General features: G+C 40.5%; 1 protein-coding gene across 1 annotated transcript; it reads right to left on the bottom strand.

The window, feature by feature from the left end:
• Positions 1 to 3,661: 3,661 nt before the first annotated feature.
• Positions 3,662 to 27,393, bottom strand: parvaa (parvin, alpha a). Its single transcript, XM_037107547.1, has 13 exons — positions 26,917 to 27,393; positions 22,167 to 22,256; positions 20,513 to 20,583; positions 19,488 to 19,590; positions 19,183 to 19,323; positions 16,709 to 16,824; positions 16,443 to 16,501; positions 12,181 to 12,200; positions 12,028 to 12,089; positions 8,934 to 9,002; positions 8,174 to 8,275; positions 5,791 to 5,863; positions 3,662 to 4,640 (listed from the first exon to the last, which is right to left on the bottom strand). Exons 1-13 carry the CDS (start codon positions 27,050 to 27,052, stop codon positions 4,564 to 4,566), a joined length of 1,119 nt encoding a protein of 372 aa, XP_036963442.1. The 5' UTR covers positions 27,053 to 27,393; the 3' UTR covers positions 3,662 to 4,563.
• Positions 27,394 to 27,870: the final 477 nt, after the last annotated feature.

The following is a 27,870-nucleotide window of genomic DNA, read 5'->3' as shown; positions in this document are numbered from 1 at the left end:
GGGCCGAACAGGCCAGAATTGAATTTTTAATTATTAATTTAGAAAATGTTTCTTAAACTGTTATATCTGTCTGAGTCATCGTCTGTATTTATGTACTTTTGTTTTGACCTTATTTGTTTACTTTCCCATAAAATGTTTGATTTTATTTACTGATTCATTTATTTTTTCATATCAATTTAAGTCTCCCTTTGCATTTTCTTCCCCTTCATGTCCCCAAACGTGATTTTCTCTATTTTTTAAAAAATATTTCTGCTTCAGTGGGCCGTCGGTCACAGTGCGTATAATTTAAATAGAAATAAACTAATAAATTGCAAAGTAAATGTGAACAATCACTAAAGGAGAATTTGTAACAAAGGTAAATAAAGACAGAAGCAAATTAAAACAGAAGTATATATTTAATACAAAGGACATCTGGTTTTTAATGATGTGGCTGATCGGATCGCTGTCTTTCACCAGTCGCCACACTTACACATTAATACATTTCATGTTATAAGCCATCGTAAGCCATTTCACCTGATCAGTACTTTACCTCAGGCACTTCAAGAATATTTCCATGCTTGTGATAATGTACTTTTACACTATTGAATGACTATGTTCACCTAAGTGCTGGATCTGACACCTTCCTCCACCACAGCGCTGTGTAGAACTGCTCTTTCATGTCTCACGGCCCCCTTTCATGTACAGTAACATGCTTTTGTAGGGGCCCTCCTTGTAGCAGCGAACTCTCAGTGTGAGAGTACTTCACACTGGAAGCAGGGAGCTCACATGAACACATAATGTGATGGACTGCATGAGTCTCGTGGTAAAAGCTCCTCTCCGTCTCTCCGTCGTAGTTGCTTTTTCTCCATCTCTCCTCAGAATGTCTTACGGTTTCTGCACAGATATTCATCCCACAGACTGGAGGCGAGCCGCGAAGAAATAACGGGAAACAGAGACATGTCAGCACGTAAACAAATAACATCGATACACTTATGACTGATGAAGCAATCCTGCTCTACTTTGTAACATTACCTAAGTGGAGTGCCAGCAAGACATTATTGGGCTATAAGGCCGAGCCCTTTATCTAATGCCACATAATATAATAATGTGATACTTTATTGATCCTCACAGGGAAAACAGTGTTTTCTCATTACAGAGGTCAGAGGTCACTGTCAGCGGCTGGAAGTTCTGTGCCGTGATGACGTTAAAATCGGTGACTGGTGGGAGGATCAACCGTCAAAACGGCAGACTTCAGAGGACTTCAGAGGACTTCAGAGGACTTCAGCGAGGTGTTGTCACTGACGAAATGTTCTTGGAACTATTAAGCACTGATCCAGACTCTGATGAGGCTGTCTTCCCTGATTAGTTAAGGGTGACCTCACAGGGGTAGGTGGGCTAATCCAATAGATCATATATATATATATATATATGTGTATCATATAAATAAATGTGAGATGGGGCGCTGGTTGGCTCGGTTGGTACGACGGGCGTCCCACGCGCAGGGGCGTTGTCCTTGCTGCAGCGGCCCCGGGTTCGAGTCCTGGCCTGGGGCCCTCTGCTGCGTGTATGGCCAATGAATTAGCAAACACTTGATGAATGACACATGAATCACATGGTGTCCCTGTTGTTCACTATTTACAACATCTATTTATTTCTAAAGCTGCATTTATAGAAGATTTTTTGCCACTTGGGGAGGTGGAACAATGTGCAGTAGATAAAGTTGCTGCAGGAAATATGCTCACAGACAGGGACAAAGTGTTTTTGCAGGTTAACACATAAATTAGAATCACACTGTTTCCCTCAACAAAAAGCCAATGTGATTTTTTGGGGGGATAATGGCAGAAAACAAACTCTTTGGCAAACACATATTTAAATCAGCGCGATATTTTTCGCAGTTTAAATACCACTTTTTTTTATGTTTGAAGCGTAAAATGCAAAACGTTTGGGCTATAAACGAATTACATAGCACTCACATGACTTCACTGTAACCACCTCTAAGTTTCTGCACACTTAACTAAGAATTACGTGTAAATACATATATGTAGTGCTGTAGGAAACCTCACCATTAATTGAAAAAAGGTACAAGTTAGTAAGTCTGAGTTAGAAAAGTCTGTCTGTACGGACGAACTGATGAGTCTCCAGCACAGTGACCGTCAACGTCCCAGACAACCTGTGTGATCTCATTTAGCCACTTGTTAGCAACCACCTTTCTGAAGACGCATAAACACTTTAAAATGCGTAGGACAAAATGTATAAGGGGAAGATGTAAATCTCATTAGTTTGGTTTAACCACAGACTTCAATTCAGGCATTTCACCGCAAACCTATTTAAGAAAACCCACTGATTTTAAGTCAAGGGAACCGGAAGTGAAACGACAGAAACTTATTTCTGGGATTTAGCACTCTTTCTTGTGGCTCTCTATTGTTCATATAAAAAAAAAATTGCTTTACATTTGGACTTTTGGGGAATAAGCACTCAAATACAAGAGTGGTATCAATTACTGATCGAACATGTGTAAGTGTACTAAATCTATGGTCTCTTGCCATAATAAGCGCAGACAGCTCCGGGGCTAAGCTTGGTTTGTTCAGCTGAAGTCTAACGAAACGATGGACGGTAATTTCACTCACTCCAACTCTTGTTACAGATGAAACTTTAAACCAACATTCCCCTCCGTGACGCAGCTTTTCCTCCCCCGCCCCCCATTACTGTGGTGTCTTCAATCAGAGGAATGCGACTCTGCGTCCCCATGTGACCCACGCACAGAGCGACGACAATGTAACAATAATGCAATAACAATAATGTAACAAGGTAATAACTAGAGCAGCTGAATTGTTCCCTGGGCGAGGGAGCGAGCGGAGAGGAAATGATCATAACATGGTTTCACATCCCTCAGGGTCTGTTGCAACTGACATGAGAGCATCTGAGAGGGCAATCATCGGCGGATACTGTTACTCGTACCAAATGTTGCACTGCGCTTCAGGCATTTCGCCCTCGCGCACTTACTGCATATGGGCCTATAGGCCTTTTCTCTATTCGCCCACCAAAATGTGGAGATTTTGAGTGCCGCTTGAAGGTGAAGCATAAGAACGCTGCGGACGATGGAAGGTTCAGTTAGATCCACAATATACTCTCCTTGAAATAAATCACAGCCCAGGAAGATTATCGCTTATAGATTCATACTTTATATCTAAGGACTACACACACACACACACACGTTAAATGTCCAGCAAATACAAACCAAGACAGGCAACAAAAGTAATTTAAAAGCAGCTTGCAGTCAAAAAAACATCTTAATCCGTCCGTGCCATGCGTGTGGGTATCAGCAGAAAGCGCTGCGATACTAACATATAATTAACAATACATCAACACACACAGCTTCAGCGTATACACACACACACACACAATCCCTTTCTTTTCAAAAAGCTATTGTGGAATGTGTTGAGGAAAAATGAACCTTTTCATCCATTCGGTAAGTGTCCTATCTCTTTCGGTCTGTGTTGGGGTCAACTCCAATTCATAAAGCTTTTACACTGCTGCTCCATTCAGCTGAAAGAAAATTGCTGTGGAGGGTCACTTGTCTTCATGTGCATGCAAAATTGGAAAAATCTGGCCCCAATATGTTTTTTTTGTTGGAGAAACATTCCTCTTTGATTCCTTTGAGGGACAAAAAAAATACATCTACATTCAGGGACGATTTATTGAATGCAATGGCATTAAAACATAAACAGATGAATTATAGTGAACGTGTTGGACGCTCGAACCTCAGACAGTTACTGTGTTCGTTGTTTGAAGAGGTGAAACTGCCTTGAAAGTAGATCACAGCATACACTGAATTCAGTCTATAGTTCATTAGTTTTGCAGAAAGGGGTGAAATTTAAAAGTGTATAACAAATACGAGGTTTATACTGTATTATAATTTGTTGGTACCTCTATTGAAAATACAATATGTGTGACAATATAAAACACAAGAAAGCGAGTGGCTGCAGAGTAAAGCCTTTATACGACTTGCAGTGAGAATACAATAGAGCTTTGGTCAAATAATTCAATGTTCCTCCACACATGCAGAGGAAATCTGTTGTGTTAAGACATCAGGGGAGCACATGCATCCCAATATTAAGTATTGGGAGCTGACAGTCTTCACATGTTTAAATAAAGGCACTTATGAATGACGAACATGAGCAGACAAAGGAAAATGGACTCGCTGGAAAAGTAAGAACAAGTGTATCAAAAATGTACAATAAATACAGTTAAACTTTTTCTTTTCTGAATTAAAAGATACAAGTGTTGTTTGTTACAGAATGTCCTCTATGACTCAACTAAAAATTAATATTGGCCACCGTATTTAATTCGTAGATGTCTGTAGGAGTGTATAGCAAGGCCAAATGTACATTAAAAAAGAAAAAAATCTTTCTGTGGCACACCAGCCAAAGATCTCTGCAGGAAGACCAAATACTCATTTGTGTGTGGTGCAAGATGTGATAGATGCATTCAGATAAAAACAAATTTCAACAACAAATAGGAGGAAGTAACACATTGTTAAGCTTTAGTATGTGGTCCATGGTATTAAGTGTTCCCTCTTGGTGCTCAGTCTACATTCCGGTACCTGGTGAAGAGGTTGTAGAGAACGCGCAGTGTCGATTTAAGGTCACAGTTGACTATATCTGAAAAAGCGAGAGAGACAAAATAAGAGTTATAGATGCATATAGGACACATCCAGCGGGAGTTTAAACCACAATCAAGTTAACCACACATGAGACTTTACTATGGGTGCGTCCTCTCTACAGCGTAATGGCTCATATCCAGCAGGCAGCTCTTCACTCTAGCAAACAAGGTTCAGCAGACGGCTGCGAGATGCTTTGGGTGTAAACACATGATCGCCATGAACCACACTGGACATACGTTATGGGTAATGCTCAGTTATCAATCAAGAGAATCGTCATGTTAAATACACATGAACAATCTGCCTCAGTTAATTTACAAAGGTTGTGAAATACAGGATGTTAAACATATTTTTATTATTTTCTTCTTTTCTTTTTAAACCTTAATAAACAATGTTTATTTTTGCCACTTGAGGGAAGTGGAACAAACACAACATTGAAAAGACAACTCCGATTCCAAAAACATACTATATTGTTTTTTTTTCTACTGTTGTACAACAAAAAGCGTAAGCAAATTATCACATTTACAGTGCACCAACATTTTCTGAATGAGTGCTATATCATCAGACTGTTGCCTCCTGATGTGGTATTAGGAGTCGGGACAGGCTGATGCTAGCTGGTTAGCAAGCTAGCTTCAGTAGACATGTCTGCAACACAGTGTGCAGACATCAGCACTGCTTTTGTTTCTTCACACTCTGATGATGATGTCACAGGTGCACTCTGTAGTTTTGGGGACTCAATTTTAGCGAGAAGAGTAAGATCTTCACTGACTGATTTCTATACCTAAACAAACTAAATAAAGAAAATCTTTAATTTAATCACTGAATAAACAAACTGACCTTAAAGGACAATGCAGTCTCATACTGGTTTATTTTGCTTCTATATGTGGCGGACCCTGCCACCTCTCCAGCTTCAAACAGAGTTCTAGGGACTTTATTTTCCTCTTATGGAAAAAATACATATTTTTGAATTTGTGTTATTACCACATTCATATTGTAAATATTTAAATTCTGAGTTTGAATTTCCTTTCCAAAACTACACAGCGACTCTTTAAATTTGGGCCATCTTACCATAAATAAACATTTATCACCAGAGAAAGACAATAATCAAGTAGCTGTACTGGAATCAAGAAACGTCCAGTTGTGTGTCTCACCCTCTGGTCGGGGCTTTTGTCTCTCCAGACCTCCGTCCTGCATCAGTTCAAAGGAGAAGGACACATTGTGGACCTGCAAAAAGAGAGTGGCGAAGCTGTTAGGGCACAACAAAGCACTACTGTTCACTACTGTCTATACATGCATACACAGACACACACACAACCTGAAGTTTACACATACAGGCAGAGGTTGGCAAGAACAAATCATGCAACTCCACACAGCTCCCCGCTGATAAGGGAACGTAGACACTGGTTGCCTAAATCCCACAATACACTCTGGGTCGATTCAATCGTGCTACCACAGCTTCCTGTGTCGGCAAACACAACACGGCTCTGTTCTGTAAAACCATAAGCCTTCAGCAGCTGCACAAACACTTCCTCATTTATCAATAGATACATGTCAGCAGTGTCACTCAGAGACCTCCTACCTCCAATAAAGTGATACTGTCATTGATTTTTTTCTCCATTACATTCAGTGTAAAAGTACAAACTAGTACGCTTATAGAAGAAGAGAGAATAGAACTTATCAAAGAGCGATCATGACATTATTTTGTGCAGCTGGAATAAGGACAAACACACATGCTACAGATAGCGGTTATACGTTTTTTTTTTTGTTTTTTTTTTTCCAGGAAACTGACAATTATGGTGGACATGATGAATGAAGCAAAAATGCAGGGCTGACGTTTATCTGGAGCATCTTTTTCAGGTGGACCATTTAAAGATGGAATTGTTTTGATTAGCAGTCCTACAGCATGTAGACAAGCAGACACACAGTCCTGCTCAGGAGACCAGCAAAGACATAAAGCCGCTGACGGGAGAATATGAAAATAAACCTGTGACAGAGTAACCACTCACAGAGAAGACATGGAGAGACTTGGGAGATGTTTCCTATTCTCTGCCCATTATATCTGTGTGTTCGGCCTGCTGTTGTGTACTAGAAGCTTTGCCCAACAAGGACTTATTGTGAGAAGAGTGGTGTGACCTCTATCTAATACAGTGTAAAAGAGAGGAAGAGAAAGAACCTTAAGTGGAGATCTACTGAGCAGAAGCAGGAGTGCTTTTCTTGATGCATCGTGCTTCTTTTCACAGCCCACCCTCAGTGTATCATCGATAGGCCTCTAGGCCCTCACACACATGCACACACACATGTACACACACAGTAATAGAGCTGAGCCCCTAAGCCACTCCAGTGTTTCCCTGTGCAAAAGGAGATTACAGATGCTGTGGGGCTGGTGCCTGTTCTTCCGGGCCAGGAGACTGTGTGTATGTTCATGTGTCTATGTGTGTGTGTGCGCGCAGTTGTGTACATTGTAACACTGATGCCCATTCTGCTTCGCAGCTTGGCAGGGGCTGCTGGCCAAGACCCAGACAAAAGGGTACTGTGGTGTCTCTGCAGATTGCCTGTTCAGAATACCGTAGTACTACAGAGGCCAATGGAGAGGAGAGATGGCTCTGCTCTGAATGGGCTCTGGGGAAAACGGATGGCATTTATCAAGCTATTGAGAGCCCTGTTTCACAAGTTTCTTGAGAGGAAAAGATTTGATCCATCAATACTTTAAAATTAACCTCCACCATAATGAACTGCTCACCCAAAGCATAGCAGAAAAATGGCTGCGATTGTAAATGCTGTTGAATACTTGCTAGAGATGTGCCATACCATTGTTTTCCTTTCCTGATCTAAGCCGATACCAGGCCGAAAGTTTGTACAAACTCTTAATAAAAACAGCATTATGTACTTCTAAAAATGTGGGAAACACCCGCTACCAGCGCAAAACGAGTGTGAGCTGTGTCGCCCTGACGGCACCGCTCCTCTCGACTGCCACTGCATAACTTCATCACAATCTGTATTGTGATTATATCTCAGATGTTTGCTCAGAGGGTTTATAGCGTTCCCACAGTTCCTCACAGTTCTTGCACACACATCACATTGAGTGCAATGACCAGCATTCTGTTAGGAGGCGAGAAGGTGAGGCCTTTAACCCCAAGAACACCATACCTACTGTCAAGCATGGTGCTGGTAGTATTATGCTGGGAGGCTGTTTTGCTGTCAGTGACTCTGCTGCTTTAAAGAAAGATAAAGGAATAATGAAGAAGGTAGGATTATCTCCAAATTAAAAAAGTTACCCCAAACATGCATCAAACGTGGTAAAGGAATGGCTAAACCAGGCTAGAATTGAGGTTTTGGAATGGTCTTCCCAATGTCCTGACTTGAACCCCATCAAGAGCCTGTGGACTGTGCTGAAGAGACAAGTCTGTGTCAGGAAGCCAACATATTCAGTTGAACTTTTCAAGCAAACAGCCAGAGACTGAGTATTCCTGTAAACACAAAACTGCTCTCGGATGAAGAAGATGATGGATAAAGAAAAAAGAAAGCACACTTTACCTTTTGGTCAAAATTCTCTGGTGTGAGGAAGAAATTGTAGAGTGGCACAAAGTATCCCTCCAACAGCCCCATCAGCAAGACCAGGTAAACACCGTCTGCAAACTGAGACAGCAGCACAGTCAGGTGATGGAACACCAGTCAGACCATTCAACTGGTATTCTGATTCAGAAATGAGTGACATTATCTCTGGTAGGAGGATTTTTAAACAACTGTTTCCTTAAGACTAATTAAAGACAGAAAACATATGCTGTATGTTACAGAGGGCATGTTCATGAGCTATTAGTACAACATCTGTCTGATATTTTTTTGACTAAGGTGAAGTGCCCCTTTAAAGGTTGACAAAAACAGAATGCCACAGTAAAAAACAAAACAGCAACTAGTCATGTTAAAGGTGCATCATGTAGTTTTTGCAGGGGAAGTTGTTTGTTGGGAGGGAGGGCTCTTCAGTGACTAATTTTTTTATGCCTAAACAAACTAACTTCTTTTTCATGACTGAATCAACAAACTGACCTTAAAGGACAACTCAGTGTCATATCCTTTTACTTGGCGGACGCTGCCACCTTCCTAGCTTCAAACAGACCTTATTTTCTGAGAACAGCGTGTGTATTCAGAAATGGAAATTGGAATTTGTGTTATCTTATTCATATCGTAAATATAAAAAATCTGAATCTAAAGGGCACACATTTTACAGTACAAAAGGATGTTTGAACTTGAACTTGAAAATGTCTTCCCATGTGTGTATGTAGCTTGTTTGACATACCTGTGTGTCCAATTCAGACACCTCCAGGTTGAGCTTGTTCAGGTGTTTGTTCACAAATGTGATCAATGTCTGAGAAAACACAAAGGAAAAGTTTGTTTCAAACAAGACAGGAAATGATCTGCATACACAGATCTACAAACATTTTTTTGATGAACAGCAGCTGCTTCAGCTATGCCCATTTTTTCTGATTTCTAAAAAAACAAATGTCGAGCACACTCCATTCACTGACAAACATCATTAGATGGGATTGAAAGTGCCAGTCAAAAGCACCGGGTGAACCTTGAGTGATTTTCTGTTTTCTACTCCAAGGTCAAGAATTAACTTTCTCACACAAGAGTTAATGTTAGTGTCTCGTAAATGCATAACGTTCTACTAGATTGAAAGATTGTCTACTAACAAAAGCAAAAATTACTCTTCCTTTAACAACAATAACATTAAGTCCCAGGCTTGGGCATGTTGTCAGAGAGCCCTGAACTCCAAGCTGAGATGGAAAACTCACAGCTGATCAGACTTTGTTCACTCTCAGTTGAGCTCATGCTTGGAGATTAAAACAAGTAATCAAATAACACCATAGCAACAGTGTACATATTTTTTCTTTTAATAAGAACGAGCCAGAGTCAACGCGGGGAAAAGTGTCAGGTAAAGACAATAAAGTTTTACCAACTGTCGTCCATCACATCATCATTTACCAGACTCCCAGGCTGCAGCCTACATTACAATCAAATATATTGTTCGGCTTTAATCTGACAGGGACAAAACACAGGGGCCAGCAATTATAGATAAAAAATTTAGTATGTTAAAGGCCAAGATTTAAAAAATATACAGATAAAAGACATCAGGTCACAATTGGACAAAACTGTAATAGTGTGGTTGACAAATTGCACTTGAAAAGGATTCCAGGCTGAAATATAGTGGATTTTAAATGTTTAGAAATCAATTTGGATCTTGGCTTAACAGCATCCTGGGACTGTCTGGAGGTCTGCAGCCAGACGCTCTTGTGTCTATTTCAGCTACTTCAACAAACGTGGTAAATTATAACACACAGTCACTGAAGTGCTGTTTAAACACTTAAGAATGACTGTAGGCTGCCTTTAAAAAAAGAAGAAAGTCACTTTCAATCTACATTGTGCAGCTGCGTCATGATACTGCTCACTCAGACAGTCTCCTGTGTTATAGGAATGATAGAATTTGATTTAAATACAGTTCGGAGGAACCACTACAGCAACAGCAAGCCCGCTGTCATGTGAGACACACTGATATATAAAAAGAACTTGAAGGACAAACAGAGATTTTATTTTGAGCTGAGGTGACTTAATGCTGTGTAATATTTGAATATAAAGGCAGAAACCTCTATTCATAGATTCAACTGATAGTGCATCAAGGCAATAACTTTTTTTTCCTTTTCCTTTTATACTGTAGCGTAAGAAAGTAATCTTCAGCCGGACGTTTGATTCTGACATACAGTTAACCTCTGATAATTAATGTGCCTTGACACAAGCTTTGATACACACTTAATAAAAAAAAATTAATGTATCTGGCTCTGTAAGACGAAGGAGACACTAGATTCAAGGTTTGCTGAAGGAAATGTGTGCATTTGTTTTGAAAGCAAGTAAAAGAAAGACGGCTTCTTTCACATTTTTATTACTATTTTCTAAGGGTGAACGATGTGGATTTGTTTCTGCCGATACCAATAATTGATAATCACCTACTATACATGGCCGATACGATAACTGATAATATTGCAAGTTACAATTGTGTTGTATTCTTCTGAACTTGAAAAACAATGGGCACTCCAGCAACAATGTGTAGTACTTGTCTCCATCGGGTGGTTCTACACAGCTGCAGAAGCTCTACATCATGAACGTGACAACAGCATTGTTGTCGTTGTTGTTCCTCTCCTCTGTGTTGATTAGCAGTTGGCAAACCAACTTTAAAAAAGGTGCATACTGCCACATACTGTCTGTCACTGCTTTCATTATTGGCTTTGTTTATAAGCTATAATTTCATCATCTGCCGATGACTGATAACCAATAACTATTTTCTTTTCTTCTAAAACACAGCTGTTTACAGAGTGCATAGGCACGAGGTGCTGTATCTATCTGTGGCTATGTGAGATTAAAAGTGTTCATATAATGATGGTGAAGCAAAGTAAACTTTGTTTGTAGTGGCGTTCCCTACCACCACACTAAGGAGCAGCTTCTTTCCTCAGGCTAGGTGCCTCTTCAATTCATCCTCAATAGCCTGCCATAATAATATTTGTCACTTTATGACTTATGATACATAAGTCATGGGACACGAGAATCCAACCCAGTGACAGGTATTAAGAATAGCTATTGTAACTACATAGAAATTTGCTTGCTAGTTGCTAGTTGTTTTGGAGGGATCAGTATCCAACTGTGATGGTGCCTCAATAGGTGAGAGATAATGTCCAAGCGAGGGGTCCATTATCAGAAACTACTTGTGGGCCAGAGGACGGGCATTATCCTGATTATATCATGGTGAAAATAAAGTTCAGATGATTTTTTTTTTTTTTTTCATATGTTTTGTGATCAAAACATATTTTATTTCCACGAGCCATAACTCTGTTTCCTTGGCAACACCTGAGAGATTGACTAATAGTTGGAAGAATCATTACCATCCCATCAGTTACACAGTGGAAAAGTTGCTCACTCCAGTAAACAGAACAAACCTTAGATAGGGCTCTGTAAAAGCAAAAAAACTAGTTTGCTCTGCTCATTGAACCCCACAGCTCAGCTGGTGGCAAAGATTCAAAGACATTGTGTACAGTCAAAAGACAGTAAATAAAATCTGACATTATCCTTTAACAACAGATAATTAACTAATGGCCATGTGTACTGTTGGCCACCGTGTAAGTTAGAGAGTTGAATATGTGAAATGGATGCGAGATGTCGGGTTTAGAGGGCAAGTGTAGGCAGCTTGTGCGTTTCAGACACACTATCCTGTGGTGTTTAAATGGATGATGCACTGAAGGACAACACTCAGTGTTCAAAATAAGATATTCTGGCTTTTGTATGTAATTTTAATATATTTTATTTTCGACCTTTGCATGTATTGAAATGTTATTTGCCTTTACCTTTTTGACAACATTCAGTTTATCTGGAGCGTGGTCAAACAGGGTGTCGAAAGCGTCTCGCTCTGTGAACGTGAAATGAAACATCAGTCAAAAAAAGGAAAAATGATGTGTGAACATTTGTGAAGAAAATTTTACTTCTTTAACAGAACATACCGTGTCTGCCAGAGAAAGCCCTGAGAGAGAGAGAGAGAGAGGAAGAAAGAGGGGAGAGCAATGGCAAAAAAAAGGACAAAGAAAGAGACAGAATATGTCAACGACACAATTCACAGGCTGCTTATTGACAATTTCACAGTTGAATATTCATAGAAAACACAAGAAAATGAGAGATGAGTGCTACCAGTTCAATCACAGAGGAATGCACAGAATGGAGGGATTATGTCCCGGGAATGACAACACAATAATGTAGCTTGGGTATTATAATTTGATTAACAGTAAACACAGGTACACCTCGGGTATTCAAATTACCCGGGTATCATCACTGGGACGTTCACAATGACTACATACTATAACACAATGCAATCACCTAAACAGCACAACAACACTGTTGGGTATTGATACAATGAATGAAGACGTGCCTCTGTGTACATGCAGCTTTTCTATGGGAATGGAGGGCCCTCTCTTGTCTATTATTACAATGTTAGCACTTTGGAGGACGTTGCTGTTGGACAGGGTCAGGTGGTTTTGGAGGGTAGGGAGCGTTGCAGTGTGAGTGTCCCCGAGGAACAGATATCGCATTGGGCAGGCCAGCAAGAAATGGCAGGGACACACACACGCGCATGCACGCACGCACACACACACGCACTTTCACACATGTTCATGGTGTAATCTGTGATGGCAAAGGCAGGCAGTTCTGGGCAATGGTCCTGGTGGTGTGGTAATAACCGTATTTCCACTGTGACCATGTGAGTGCTAGTGAGCCTGAGTGTGTGTGTGTTATTAACAGTGTATCCACCTACCATGACAAAATGTGTGTGCTTGTGTGTGTTGGCCTGCTGTTATCTCTGTTGTTGCTGCCGTCAGGCTGCAGGACAGCCTCACAGGGAGAATAAAAGGTTGTGTGTGCGAGTGTGTTTCTGTGTGCGTGTGTGTGAATTGTCTAATACCTAAGCTAAGGGTGCCATCACATATCTTGTTGAAATACAATAGTTGTTTATTCACCATTGCACAACATCTAAAGTGCAGTGGGCTGCACAGCTCTGTTTGCAAAGAAAGAAGAAATTCAAGGTTTGTGGTTTCAAGTCTCACCACAGCTGTGAATTCTACTGACAGGCTGTGTTTAAGGCTCAGTATCAAAACTCAATACCTTTGTGGCCCCATTGTAATGTGTCTGCTGCGTCAGATATCAAAAAACTGTCGAGCCCCAAAAGGAGGCGGATAATTTCTGATATAAATTATAATCATCTTGTTTTCTAGGCTGTTAAGAATTGATGCAGAAGAACCACAGAGATCATATTATTTATGCCACACATTCTTCCCTTATCAAAACAATGAATGCTTTATTTAGATCTGGATACGATGCCCCCACTCTGCCTTGCCTCCAGTTTTGCCTCGTAGCCATTTGTGATGTTGCAGTTAAACTTCTGACATGACAACTCAAACCAAAAAACATGACAACTCAAACCACAAAACAAGGTCAATTATGACTCTTTCTATTATGAATGTTTGATCCACAGAGATTTTATATTAACCCTTAAGAGTTCCTTAAAAAAACACTAATGACAAAAAATGTCACCTTCCCAAAAACTGCCGAAAAAATATTATATACACTAATATTTTTTTCCACTTTAAACAAGTCAATCTTTTAAAACGTCTTCAGCCTGAAATATATATATCAAATATTGATTAGGTTTTGTTTTTAACACTTTTAGTATGTTTACATAGATCCACTGTCTTTTTATAAAAAAAAAAGTCGATCATCATTTTGGAAGAAAACTCACACTAACCCTAACCCACTCATGGGGTGGGTCAGGGTTAACCCAGCCAAAATGAGCAGCCCCATGTAAGCCTGCAGTTCCTCCTTGCCCACATCTCGCCAGTTTGGCTAGTCTCCCCTGCAGGTTTGTCATGGCCACAATATGCTGCAGGATTTCATCCATCAGCAGCAGTTCAAAGCTGGACGTCAGGTCACTAATTCAGGCAGCAGCACAGTGTGTCGGCCCCGGGATCAAACCACTGGCTGCTGGGACATAGCGGAGCGTCGCAGTGTTTGTGTGAGACCAAAATATTTTTAAAAGGTTTTTAAAGTCCATCCTGCCACTGCTTCATCCATCTCCCCTCCACTCTCATCTTCAGATGAGTCAGAGCTTGACTTGAGCTGGTCTATTTCTCCCTCTGAGGCCTCCTCTGTGTCAGCCTCAGAGTCCTCGGAGGAGGATGAGGAGCATCCTTGCACTCAGCGTACATGATCACTTCCAGAGCTTCCGGTGTGCTGTAATGTCTTGCCATCTCCAAAATGGCTACCCCTCACTACTGCTCATAGTTCTAACCATGGCTGCAGTGTACCTGCATAAACAACTTGAGCAAGAACCAAAGAAAAGTCCAATTTTGTTTTGGTTCTCACACTACTCATCATTTTTGGTATTGAATTAGTTTATAATGCAGAGTGTGGCTTTCTAAGAGAAAAGACTTATGAAGCTGGACACTGGACACACACACGCACACACACACACAATCCAACGTCAACAGCAACACGCACTTAACATTTCAGTAGTATGTCACCCTTGCAGAAAACAGTAAAAAGTTTGAAATTTTGCTGCATGCTTCGAATGGGAAAAAGTAGTGTAAAGTGGTAGACAAATATAAAAATAAAAAATTGAAGGCTAGTCGTCCAACAGTGAAATCTTAACATAAAGGAATGCAAAATTAAAATTTCTTAAAAATGAATATCATTTGGAAACTTTGAGCTTTATTTATTCAACACAGCCAAAATGGCATGAAAATAAAAAAACAGAATGGCACAAAATGTCCCCAGGAACTCTCAAGGGTTAAAAATGTAGTCAAACTTTCCACAAGCAGAGAAAAGTTATTTAAAAATGTGTGATGTTATTACAAGTGAGCAGAGCGGGAATTGTTGGGCGCAGTCAGCGGGAGAAGACACTAGTGTGCATATTCAGTGGGCTGCATACCTCTGAAAAAACCCTAATACATTTTCTGGCATATGCACTCAGCAAGGAATTGTCATTGTACTGAATAGGTATTATCTTTGGGTTTGGTGCCTACTTCTAAACCTATATTACCCACAATGCAACTGGACCATTGATGGATTAGTTGGAGATTTAAGTGTTATGCTAGAAGCAGCTAATTTAGCCTCAAGCAGCTAGACTCAAGCAGGACTGAGGTGCGGGTTGCAGAGGTCTGGTAAGTTCAGTCTTTTCTTATGGGACACTCCATTTGAAGTGAAAGTTTGAACTTCCAAGTTCCCTGTCGACACTTTCAACTGGAATGCCCCATAAAATCTGATGCAACCCCAACTTCAAAATCCAACATGGCTGCTTTGTCAGTAACCAGTGTTGAAAGCTTTACAGCATACGGTTTAATAGCCCTTCTGTCTTATTTGTGTCTTAAATGAGTGCTGTCCAACATTTATCATGGACATGTTGCTTTGCTGTTTGTATGTGCAAAATACTGCATAATGCATCGTTACTGAACTGGTATTGTTAACAGAATCTAACAGTCTTTAACCTGGCAAGTAGTGGATTTGAGACTTGTTGTAATGGAACACAGTCAACTCGGGTAGTTTATTTCCAGCTATGATTTCCAATTTTAGAGTTAAATGGAACTCACTACTCCACACCACAAGATCTTCCTTTCATTTGCTCTGTGGTTCCAACTGATGCCGATTCAAATAACACCAGATTTCATATAGCTCCCTCTGGAGCCACAGAAGGTGATGTGAACAACTGGTTAACCTGTCTGTTAAGTGCTGAAGTGTAGGCAAACAATTTTGTTTTGGTGCTCCAGTTAGCATATAATGAAAAATATATGCTGATACTAGGAGAAGTGTTTTTACACTGTGGATGTAAGTGGTATTGGTTGGTTGCAACTAACAGAAAAAAAGAAAATACACTCTTGAAGAAACTTTATATATTAGACACATGGACTAGACACTTCCATGTTTACATAGTAAACAGAGCGCTTCAGTCTTAACAGTCAATGTGCTACTTTTGTAGTTTATTAGTGTCCCTATCCAATAGTTAGAAAGTAAATAAAGCTACACCACCACTATAAATCTAATAAAAATACTCATATCCATAAAACAGCAATAATTCATAAAGTTGGTGTAGAAACTATTTTTGTATCTCTAAGCAGCCTAGTGTTCCATTTTGTGCCAGCACTAATATCTGTCAAGACTGCATCTTAATGCCACACATGCACTGCAGGGCATACAAATACGTCTAAAAGCAGAGCGCACTTACTCTGTGTTGCCAGTGATTTCCTCCTGAATTTGTCTGGACTGAAGGATGCCCTCTCTTTTCTGAAAGAAATAAATGGAGGAAGGCATGTATGAATTCTATTGAATATGACTGAAAAAAGTGAGAAAAGCCAATGATAAATTGACGGCAGTGGAGAAAGGTGTTATGAAGTGAAACTCTCAATAAAAGGTGACGACTCGTTATGCAAGTAAGTAGACAGAGACTGTAAATTTGTTCTAGCAAGCCTTCAAACACAAAGTTACACCCACCTGGACAACCACCACTTGAATAGAAACATGGTCTGGCAATCTGATTGGTGCTCTGAAGTGTTGCGACAGTGCCACAAGCAGGTGCAGGATGGCAACTATACTCTTGGCATGAACAGCTAACAAGAAGAGCAGAAGAAAGACAAAATCACAAGCCACATATTTTCTACAATTTTTATCCTTTCAGGAATTTAGATTTGAAGGTCACATACTGTCAGTGATAAATACAGACACAAGGTGCCAAAAGTTGCCTTGACATTGAAGAAAGGTTACAAAAATACAATCTTTAGGAGAAAGATTAAACAAAACAACAACAACAACAATCTAATCTTAAGTCTCCATCTGCAGCATGAAATCACCCTTAAGGACTGTGCTCAGTCAGACACACTGTGCGAAATGTTTTTAGTCATCCGAACAAATAGGATTTACCTTTGGATACACAACACAATCAGGATCAATTAAGTGTTTTAAGTTAACCTGGCAAAGACATTATAGAGAGCAAGCTAAAAGCCTTCAGAAAACCAATTTGATCCTCACTGCATAATAGGATCCACATAAGTTATTTTAAAGCTACAGAACGGGGGATGAAAGTAAGGGCAAACAAAAGCGAATTGATTAAAGGAGAGCTCTCCAAATAAAAGGAGTGCAAAATCAATTACATTCCATGTTATTCACTTTGCTCTTTAGCATTTATGAAGACGGCTTGTACAAACAGCTTTCAAGGCCACACTTTTACCAGAGGTGCATTTAAACATGATATTATTTGGTTTGAAATTCGTTCATTTATAACATCTTTTCTCTCTAAATTCTTAAAATCTATTTGGTTCCTTACTGCAAGCTTTTCTCTTTGACTCTGTCATGTCGTGTTTCTGCCCTAGTCATAAACTAATCTGTGCACTGCCATGACTCTCATTCCATTTTGTCCTCCCTGTATCTCTTACATCTCTCATCTATGGTATATATGTTTGGGCTAATGACATATGTTAAAGGCAGTGTGCTGCAAGGCTAATAGTAATTCTCATTATTCCTGTGTCACACTGAAGAGTTCCACCAAAGGAGACATGGACAGCTTTATTGGCCTACATGGCTACATTCACTGCCATCCTCAATCTGAAAGCTTCCAGCTCAATGAGGCGCATATTAATCCAATGGAAAGACAAGTGCATTCTGACAAGTGGTGTTTTGGAACAACCTGACATGTAGCAAGTACTCTCCATTTATGAGGAGACCAATGAGATTAGACTGATTCTTTATTCTTTAATGTTGTTATTATGATTATCTCAACTTTTAACAAAGAAAACTTTGCTGTAGCCAAGTCCAGGATGAGATTCATGTTTAAAATGCAGTTTCTCTGTATATACACTTCTTATAGCCGACTAACAGGTCACATGGTTCCAGTAAGCGCTTCCACTGATACAGCGTGCATGATCGCAGACTAATCATTAATCATTAGTTACACCTGTGTTTGACCTGTCAAAATATCTCTCAAACAAGCTGACAGGAGTACCAACAAATCCTGAGCATGTTATTGTTTTCTATTTTGTTCTCAAGAACATGCAATAGATGGAATCTCAGAACCTATCTGATAACTATCTTCTTTTGAATAAATATGTTTGAAACAGCCTACTGCCTTCCTCAGGAGTGTTTCAAATGACTGGGGGCCATATGATTGTCTCATATTGATTTCATCTAATTTAATTTATCAGTTGTGTAGCAGCATATTGTTTCATTGACTTAATAGCCCAAACAATACATCACCTAATGAAAATGACATTTTGAAAGAAAATATCATGTTTTTTTATTTAAATCTACTTTATTCAAATTTATAATTTATTTATTTCAAAGGTCCTATTAGTTTGAAAGATAGATTTTTGAGTCTCACTCCCAACTCGTTAAAAAGTGATGTTACGCAGTGGCAGCCGGCCTGTCCACTGCGATATTTTTTGAGGAGTTGGTAAAGAGACTCAAAAATCAACTTTTCTTACAAATGGGACCTTTTATTGATAAATTATACATTTTTCTAATGATTACATATCCAGTTAAGTTAACCCTGTCGGTGCATTTTTGTAATTTTAGGACGAGAAAGTGTAAAACAATAATATATCCTGCCAGTTGTGTTTGTAACCACACTTGTAAGATTGTTGGAAAAGAAAAAAATGCGTATATTGGCTGATATATCGATACCAGAATTTTTTTATCCCGTAATATTGGCATCGGTCATAAAAACAGAAGTACTGGTCACACTCTTACTGTCTTTCAATAATTAACTTAAAACTCCCAATCACATTCACTTCACTTTACTATGCAACCTGTACTGTAATCTCAAAGCCATTTCAGCGGATAGTAAGTCCACAGTGACAGGTGACAGTACATTGCAACAGTACTGGACCGAAGCTGAACGCTAGATGGCTTACTGCTGCAGAAAACAGTACTTTTATAATGCTAACTAACAAACAGATCAGTAACTTTAGACTTACAGTCAACGTTCCAGCGAATGTTCCTGGTGGAGAGCTTGAGCGAGTCATTGATGCGTTCCAGTACAGTCTGCAGCTTCTGTTTCTGGGCGATCTCTGACTGAGTCACCTCTGCTACGTTCAATTTCTCACCTTCCAGCTTTTCTGAGGCACAAGACACAGGCACAGACACTGAGCTTTATATTAATGAACATACATACCATTCGTCAGGACTGAAACCTTTAACTCAGCATGGATATAATCAACAGCTTTTTTTTTTTTTTTTAAATACATTTACTCGCTTTCACATTTAGGGTTTAACTCCTTACCAAATAGTTTCTGCAGGACCTGTCCATCATACAGATCTTCAGCCAGATCCTTTACAATGATCCTCTCCCCCACCAGAACATCATTTATCCAGTCGATCAACACCTATATGGGCAAAGTTAAAGATTGTTAGCTAACTATTTGACAACTATTTGAAGAGCGCTCAATACTGCTTTATTTCAGTAGCTGGCTGAGTTTGCACTGCACCTCATATTTGTGTATTTTCTTGAGGAGGATCCACACAGAACTTTTTGATGGCCGTAGATGTCTGTGCATGTTTCCGCTGTTTGTATTATTTGCAGCATATTCTTGCGCATTATTTGATGCTATTGCGTTATTTCCAGGTGCCATTAAAACCAGATAAAAAAACAAACAAAACCAACATCCAAGAACAATTCTAACTGTTTTTAAGTTAATGAATATTAGAATATTCGAAAATCATTGTCCATCCCTAGTCTGTACCGACCTCCTGATGGTAAGAGACGTCTTTTGCAAATGCACTCAGACCTAGTCTGGCAATATGTCTGAAATCTTCTATCTTCCAAGTCATTTCACAGATTTTCAATGAAATATGAGTGTGAGTTTTAGCTCGGTCATATAAGGACTGTGGAACTTTTTTGAAGTTAGACCAGTGTTGATTGGGAGAAATGCCGAGGAAAACTGTCCTGCTGAGACATAAATCGTTGCCCCAATCTGAGGCCTTTGGTAGCCTAACAAAAGAATTCGCCTATTTGACTCCAGTGATTGCTCGCCAGTCCTCACATGTGTGCCTGCTCTGCAGCACCATGCTGCCACCACAAGTTTTAAAGTGGGGATGGTGTTCCATATGTGATGAGCTGCGCCTGATGACTCAAATGACCTCAAATGTGATCACTGACCCATACCTTCACACTCTGAGCACTAATTTAGCTTTTTATTCATACTTACTTATTTCTTATCTTGCAAATCATCAAGAGATGGAGCACTATACCACACTGAAATACTGTATATCCAAGGTAAATAGTAGATAAAATCATTTAAACTTCACCTTCATTAGCTCCTGCAGTTTGCGGTCATTCTTGGAGTTAGGGTCCACCATGGTGCGCACTTCATTCTCCTCTAATGGATGAGCAGAAACAGGATAAATGGTTGAGGAAGAATAGCAACTAGGGGTGTCATGATTCTCCAAATCAACAACTATGACATTTGTATTTGTAAAGATCAACAAATGATTTTCTGTCCCGTCACTGTCATTTGTAATCTAAACATTTTCTCAGAACAGAAAGGGGTATTTCATGACAATGGCTCGACTTAATCTGTGTGACTTTTGCTGGTTAGGGTTAGACAAGTTCAAATAGTATTCACCACAGATTGTGGTATATATTGAACTCTGGAATAAAGTTCAACTCTAGTTACCCAAACTTCACGGATCCAATAATAAACAACAGAAATTAAGTTAGTTATGAAGTTAAGTTTCTTAAATCTTCTTCCCAAGTTCAATAAAGGATCCCCCAAAAAACTGTCTGTCTATACAATTAATCTGTGTATGTTCAACACAGGGAGCTACTTGTGAGCAGGTATGGTTGTAACAGTAAACACATTGTCATTATCATGCTCCATCTGTACCAGGGTTGGGCCAGTGGCAGCTGTGTTTGTATTCTGCAAGCAGTTGTCATTGCTTTCTTTCATTGTGGCTGTGTTGTGTTATGTTATTGCCGTATGGTTTTCATCACTAAGCTTCCTGAGGCTGATCGCAACTAACATTAAGTCATGGACGTGTAGCGCAGAGACAAAGATGCTTTTAAACATGCATGTCAGACGGTCGCCTGGCTCAGGGATGAGATGGTGAATCTTCCTTCACTGGTTCGAGGTTGCTGTCAGAGTAACAGCGGGAAGTGATGAGCTGGTGAGGACACTCCTGACTCGCTTGGGCACAGTGAATTTTCTGCTATGGCAATGGTTCCCACCCTTATGAGTCCCAACCCCCGAGAAAAATCGGGCTGGTGTTCACAACCACCCTTTGTAGTTCTAATGGTTCAGTTCTGTCCAGCACCAGTCTGTGTCTTGGCACATCAGAAGTGAGTGTTCATCATCAGTGTTGGTTTGTTGACTGCTGGCTAAAAGGTGGTTGTCAGATTAGCTGAGCTAATACAGTGGTACAGCAGACACCATACTGTCACAAGCCAGTGCTGGATGAGCCTCCCAGCTCTCCTGTTTGAGCACATTATGGTCTCAGCATGCCTACTGCACCTGTCCACAACCATTGTTGAGTACACAATTCTCTACTGTACTGTAATCCAACACAACAGGTGGTGATCTGAACTAATCTGCAGCATGCATTGATAGCTAACATATATGTATGTTATTGTAAAACATTATTTCATGTGAACAATTAACATTATTTAATGTTAACAGTTAACATAACTTATTCTGAACACGTAACATTATTTAAAGTGAACATTTAACATCAATTAATGTTAACAGTTAACATTATTTCATGTGAACATTTAACGTTATTTAATGTTACATTTAACATTTTTTAATTAATGTCCAGAAATGGCTTTTTTGACATTTATTGAATTACTCTTTGGACTAAGGTCATCAAGACCCATATCCATTTGTCTTTTAATCTAAACCACTGGCCTCAAAGCAAACACCTTCAGAAAATGTGTGTAACAGGAACTGTGAATAAAGTGGTTTACCGAGCATGGTGTCCTCGGGATCCAGCTCATAGTGGGAGGGGCTGAGAGGAAGGTTGATGGCATTAATCCCCTCCTCCTGAAGCTCAGACACTACGAGAAAGAGATACAAACATTTTATCAGATTTAGATAAGACAAACAATGCTGATATCAGGGACGCTGTGAGGACTCTCCTGCCATGTCTTCTTTGTTGGCCTTATTATAGATTTTTCTTATTGTTAAATATTCCAGTGACAAGATCAAAAGTGACACCGCATTAGCCTGTCTCTTTTTCAGACAGTCAAAAAGAAAAATGTCACAAACACCTATTTCTTGTCTTTTAATAACACCAGCTGATTTACTAAACCGGTAGGCACCATAGTTTAAAACCTGCTAGAGCAAACTGTGTATTTTCTGGGAACTACTTTCAACACTTACGTAATACACATTTGGTTCTCTACTAAAAATCTACTGGAGCAGGATAGTGAACAATGGAATTGATTCAAAATAAAATAATAGTCAGTGACTGTTTATCGCAATTAGGGCTGCAACTTACAATTTTATTTTTGATCAGGTAATCATAGTTTGTAAAAACCCATCACTATCTCCCACAGCCCAAAATCACTTGTTCGACTCATCCAACACTCTAAGGTCCAAATATATTCAATGCACAATTATATAAAACACAAAAGCACAATTTGAAAAGCTTAAACCAGTGAATGTTTAGTGTGTTTGCTCGATGAAAGACCTAAATGATTTATTATTTAAATGGTCTGTAATAAAAGTCGAAAACACAGGTAAAGCAGCCTAAGTTGACAAAGTTCACTCTCCAACCTCAAGCTTAAACTCAAGCCACATGTATCTGGAACAAGGCTGCCTGACACGTCCACCTCTGAAGCCACTCAAAATGACAATCAATTAGATAACTGCTACATGAAGAGCAGATCGGCTGAGACAAAGACAGAACACCTCAGTGAGTAATAATCACTTGCAGGGATGAGCAGTAGTTTGGACAGCTCCCTAAATGTTCCCTTGTTTCCACAAAGTACTATTAGCAGACCCTCCGTCGAGATTCATTTGACGTCAGACAAACACAGACCGGTGCTGCTTCCTGCTTCTCAGCGAGCTTTAAAAGAAGCCCAGCATGCCATTCTTCTCAGTGTGTCAGATACCTGAGGAGGCCTGATCACTGCTCATCTGTGTGTGCGCTGAAAGCATGCAGTGAACATCCTGTGCATCTCTCTGCCTTCACTGGAACAATATCCGCTTAATCAACACCACACACACACAAGTGCTCACACAGCGGTGTGAGAATATTCCTACAGAGCAGTACATGCTCCGCTCTTCTCTCTCTGAAATTACCACTTGCTCGCTCGGCATCACTAACACTGCTCCAGTCTACAAGACAGAGCAGTTCCGCTCACGTACATCAAAACCATCTTTATTTTCTTTCCCCCACTGCATGACACATAAAACTTAGCAAAATCATTATGTATGTTGTTTGTATAGCTGAATACTTCCCTGGGGTCCAGTTAGACAACATGTAAAAAGTATCAAGAAATTATAAAAAGATCAATAAGAACAGTGGGTACAGTTAACATGAAAATGGTCTTGACAATGACTCCACAGTAGATACAAATGCCATCCAGTAAAGGGAGACAGGAATTACACCCTAACGCATAATATTCATTATCTGCCAGTATGGGTTTCTCAATCAAAACAAAATAAAAGACATTTTTCGAGTTTTGTGCTGGGATTGCTGAGAGGAACCGGGGGCGGAACTGCTGTCCACCTGCTTAAGAGTCGGCCTGCTCTGGAGGAGGGTCGGATGCAGAGCCACACCTTCTGGATGAATACACACCCTCACCATCTGATGTGCACAAATATCACAGATGAGGTAATGTTCTAAATTTTCATTCACGTTACGTTTAGTCTCACGCGCCGACTTCCTTCCTCACCCTCTGAGTCTCCCCGCTTTTTACCTTGTTTACCTTGAGGAAACATGGGGATTTCTCTGGTTTTTAATTGTTGGTAATTCTGTGGTTTTTGTTAACTGCATTGTTTAGGATTTAAACATTTAGGATAATGTAAGTACATATCAACTTCAACTAAACTTTTCTAAAAATTACAACAAGACAATTTCCGAATTGGAATGGCATATATGTCATCAGTTTCAGAATAATCTGAGAATATCATGAGTCGAAAAGGAATTTGCTCTTGAAAAAACTATCCATTTATATACCTACAAGTCCGGGAATATTGTGTGAAGAAAATGATGACAGGTCTGTCCTGTGAGGGGTTCACAGTGAATGTTGGACTGGCTGGAGCAAATAAACAGACAGATTCAAGACTCATCTTCAATTCCATAAAGACTACTCCATAGGAAGACTACACTGTGGTTGTTTGGATGTCAAACACATCACACATATAGAAATTCCAGGAATGGGTGGAATTTAGTTAAAAGAATTTAAATTCTGTTTCCCCCCTCAGTTCACCAGTTCACATACAAAAATAATCACCTTAATAGTCAAACAGTAGTGTTGCATATTACAGACACATAAAGAGCAGTCATTCCCACAGTTTCTGGTCATGTGAAAACAAAAATAGTGTCAGTAGACTATATGTTAGGCCCACAGATAGCACATGACTGATACCTATTGTTTTGTGGATTGATAACAGATAAAAGCGTTGAACAGTGGATCGCGGTTTGAGTTGAAACTGACATAAAACTTTCACACCAACTGTCAGTGGCTGGCAATGTAATCTACAGACTCATTTGGGGGTAAAGCTGCTATACAGAAAAAAAAACCCATACCAATTAGCACAAGCTGATGTAACTGTGATTATCACTTGTGCTATTTAAGGATGAGCAATTTGAAGCCTAGGTTGCGTGTTATTATAAGTATAGCGGGTAGATAATTAAGGAGAGATGACCATGGTACCACTCCACTATTGTGCTTCCACACCACTATGTCAAGCAAGTCTGCACCAGTCCCAGTGTTAAAAGCCACCTCTGTGAACACACTGTATATGATGAGTGCAGATCTGATTCATTGTCAGTATAAGCAGAGGCGTCCTCAGTGTCCCCACTGCACATCCCTCCTCCCCACCGGGCCGGTGTTATAAAAACTGCGGTACGTGTGAGGACAAGGATGACAATGAAAAGCAACGTCAACATATGGATCAGTCAGGAACATGCTTTCCGCGTGATGCCTTAATGTAAGAAAATTATTCATGCTGATGCCGTGTCCTACCTGGAGGGCAGAGCGCTCCACAGCCCATATCTGTCTGTCTCCGTCCCCCAAACTCAAGCATCCTTTCCTTGCTAGCAGCACCAGTGGTCTCCCCTGCAGCTCATCCTCCACGGGCTGAGCTCACGCGTCTCTGATATAACACCTCACCTGGATATTAATTCTGTATCTGCTCTTATTTCATGTAGGAATATGATCATATGTTACCTCTCCTGTATGATGTCTGCACTATATCCACAATGCATCCACAGGCGTTCGTCCCTACACAATAGGCTCAGCCCCCGCTAATACTTTTAAACCATCTGACCTTCTATTTTTATATCATCTCATCCCCATCCTATAGATCACATTCTCATCCTTCACTCCCTGCTCCTTTTTTTCCTTTTCCATCCTGGCGTGTCGCCCACTCAAGCTGGCTGCACCTCTCTCCCCGGCGCACGCGGCCACTGCCATAAAACGCCACGAGGACTTAAATTTAATCAATGATCAACACGAGAGCGACCAGCCCGAGTCTTCCATCAAATCATGGAGCAACACTGCACTGGATGTACACCTTTCTGTGTGCGCCTGTGTGTGTGTGTGTGTGCGCGCACACAGAATGGCGGCATGAATGTAATGTGATTGCATGCATGTCTTGCAGACAGAGGCAGCATAAAACGGGGGCTCAGCTGTGCAACAGTATCCTGAATGACACAAAGTAATCATCCAATTGAAAGGGACCTTTCTCCCTGGATGATAAAACCTGGCCTTTAACAATGAATGTCAAGCTCTGTGTATTTCCACAGCGACCCTGCGTGGCTACAAACTGCACCGGGCATTTAAAAAGAGATTTTTTTGGGGGGGTGGGAGAGCATTCTTATTTACAGCACCTTCTTGGTAGTTAAAGGCCAACACAGCGAGGTTTATGACTATCATGAATGAAGGTGAGGTTAACCGACAGTGAATCCCTGTGTGAGCTCCAGAGCCGCTGTCCCTTATCTGACCCTGACCTGTGACCGTGCACCCTTTTCCCCATGAGAGGCACCACTGCTCCCTGTGTTCCCACAGTGTCGGAGGAGGAGGAGGAGGAGGAGGAGGGTGGTGCTGGTGCTGGAGGAGCCTCCTGCCTCAGTCAGTGACGGGCCTGTGTTTACTCGTGCCTCATTCCTCACTCATTACAGTAGTAGCGGGCTCAATACCTTACATGGATACAGACACAGCCCGCGGCCATGAAAACACACACAAGCAAGCACACGTTGTAGTTTACGGTGTTTCTTCGTCATAAACAGCGTGTTCAAAGTTGAATTAAAAGTGATATTCAGCGTTAAACGTGTTAGCTTCGTGAATTTTGACTGCGCAGTAGTGTTGAGTTCGTGGGCATTTTTTTTTTCCTGCACCAAGAGGCTCCCGCTGTCTGATAGTTAGGATGTAGATATCGTTAAAACTCAAATCATTGTGCATTCACATTTAAAGACGATAAAGTCAAACTATCCGCCAGCCTTTCGGCTAGTTTTTCGCCCATTGTTTTCGCAAGCTGTTTTACCTTCTTTCGCCTTTTTCCTTCTTGCCAAAGTTCCGCCAAGTTTCCCCAGGAAAGAGTCGTCTTTCTTTCTGGAGGACGGAGATTTGGGCGTCGGGGATTTCGGAGAGGACGGTGACTTCTGAGGCGAAGAGGCCATGGTCGTTGCGGCGGTTCGATCCGGGACAGTTGTCACCGAACTGCCCGAGCGGACGTGGAAATATAAGTTGGTTTGGAAGTGAAGGATAGGGAAAAAAAAAAAAAAAAAATCACTGTCCACTCCCTAAAGCGGAAACGGAATTCCAGACATTTTCTCCCGAAGTTGGCTGGAGTGAGTGGCCCCTCCTCTGTGGAGGAGGGCCGGGAGGCTGCTGACCGCGGGAAGTGGGAGCTCGGCGGCGGTCGGGCTCAAGAGACAGAGCCACCAGCTGAGAGGTACCAGGACCGGAGGGGCCCCAAGAAGTGGATGTGAAGACACAACCTTCACCAGCAGAGGCCGGGCTGAGCACCGCTTCGCTTCTGGACGGCTCAACTTTAACATGACGAGAGGGGGCGCTTGTTATTGTGTCTGTGTGGTGCATTAATGTGTTCCTCTCTGCTAGCTTCCCAAATTATAGATAAATATTGTGAAAAAATATTAATTAATATTATTAATATAAATGTAATATGTAGTCTTAATATATACATGTAATGTATGAAATGTAAAGGCTATCTAAACGCAGTTTGTATTATAGCAATACTTGAAGGGGAACTAGGTAGTTTTGGAGACGAAATTCAAACTGTTTTGTAATATTCACAATATGAATGGGGTCAGAAATATTTATCTTTTCCATAACTGAATAAAAAAAGCTGTTCTCAGACCAAAAGAATGTCCCTGAACTCTGTTTGAAGCTAGGGAGGTGGCAGGGTCCGCCACATAAACACAAAGCAAAATCAGCACGAAACTGTGTTGTCCTCTCTGGTTAGTTTGATTATTCG

The sequence above is a fragment of the Acanthopagrus latus genome, chromosome 8 (assembly GCF_904848185.1).
Source record: "Acanthopagrus latus isolate v.2019 chromosome 8, fAcaLat1.1, whole genome shotgun sequence".
Taxonomy (NCBI): Eukaryota; Metazoa; Chordata; class Actinopteri; order Spariformes; family Sparidae; genus Acanthopagrus; species Acanthopagrus latus.
The sequence above is the reverse complement of the archived record's forward strand: the minus strand, read 5'-3'. Positions and strand labels throughout refer to the sequence as shown.

Bases quoted from the DNA above. Each gene is read 5' to 3' on its own strand.
- parvaa (XM_037107547.1), bottom strand. From the start codon at position 27,052: ATGGCCTCTTCGCCTCAGAAGTCACCGTCCTCTCCGAAATCCCCGACG. The intron at 9,003-12,027 runs GTAAAGGCAAAT...GTGTTTTCTCAG, and splicing joins AACTGAATGTTGTCAAAAAG to ACATTGATCACATTTGTGAA. The intron at 5,864-8,173 runs GTAAAGTGTGCT...CTCTTTTTGCAG, and splicing joins CAGAGAATTTTGACCAAAAG to GTCCACAATGTGTCCTTCTC.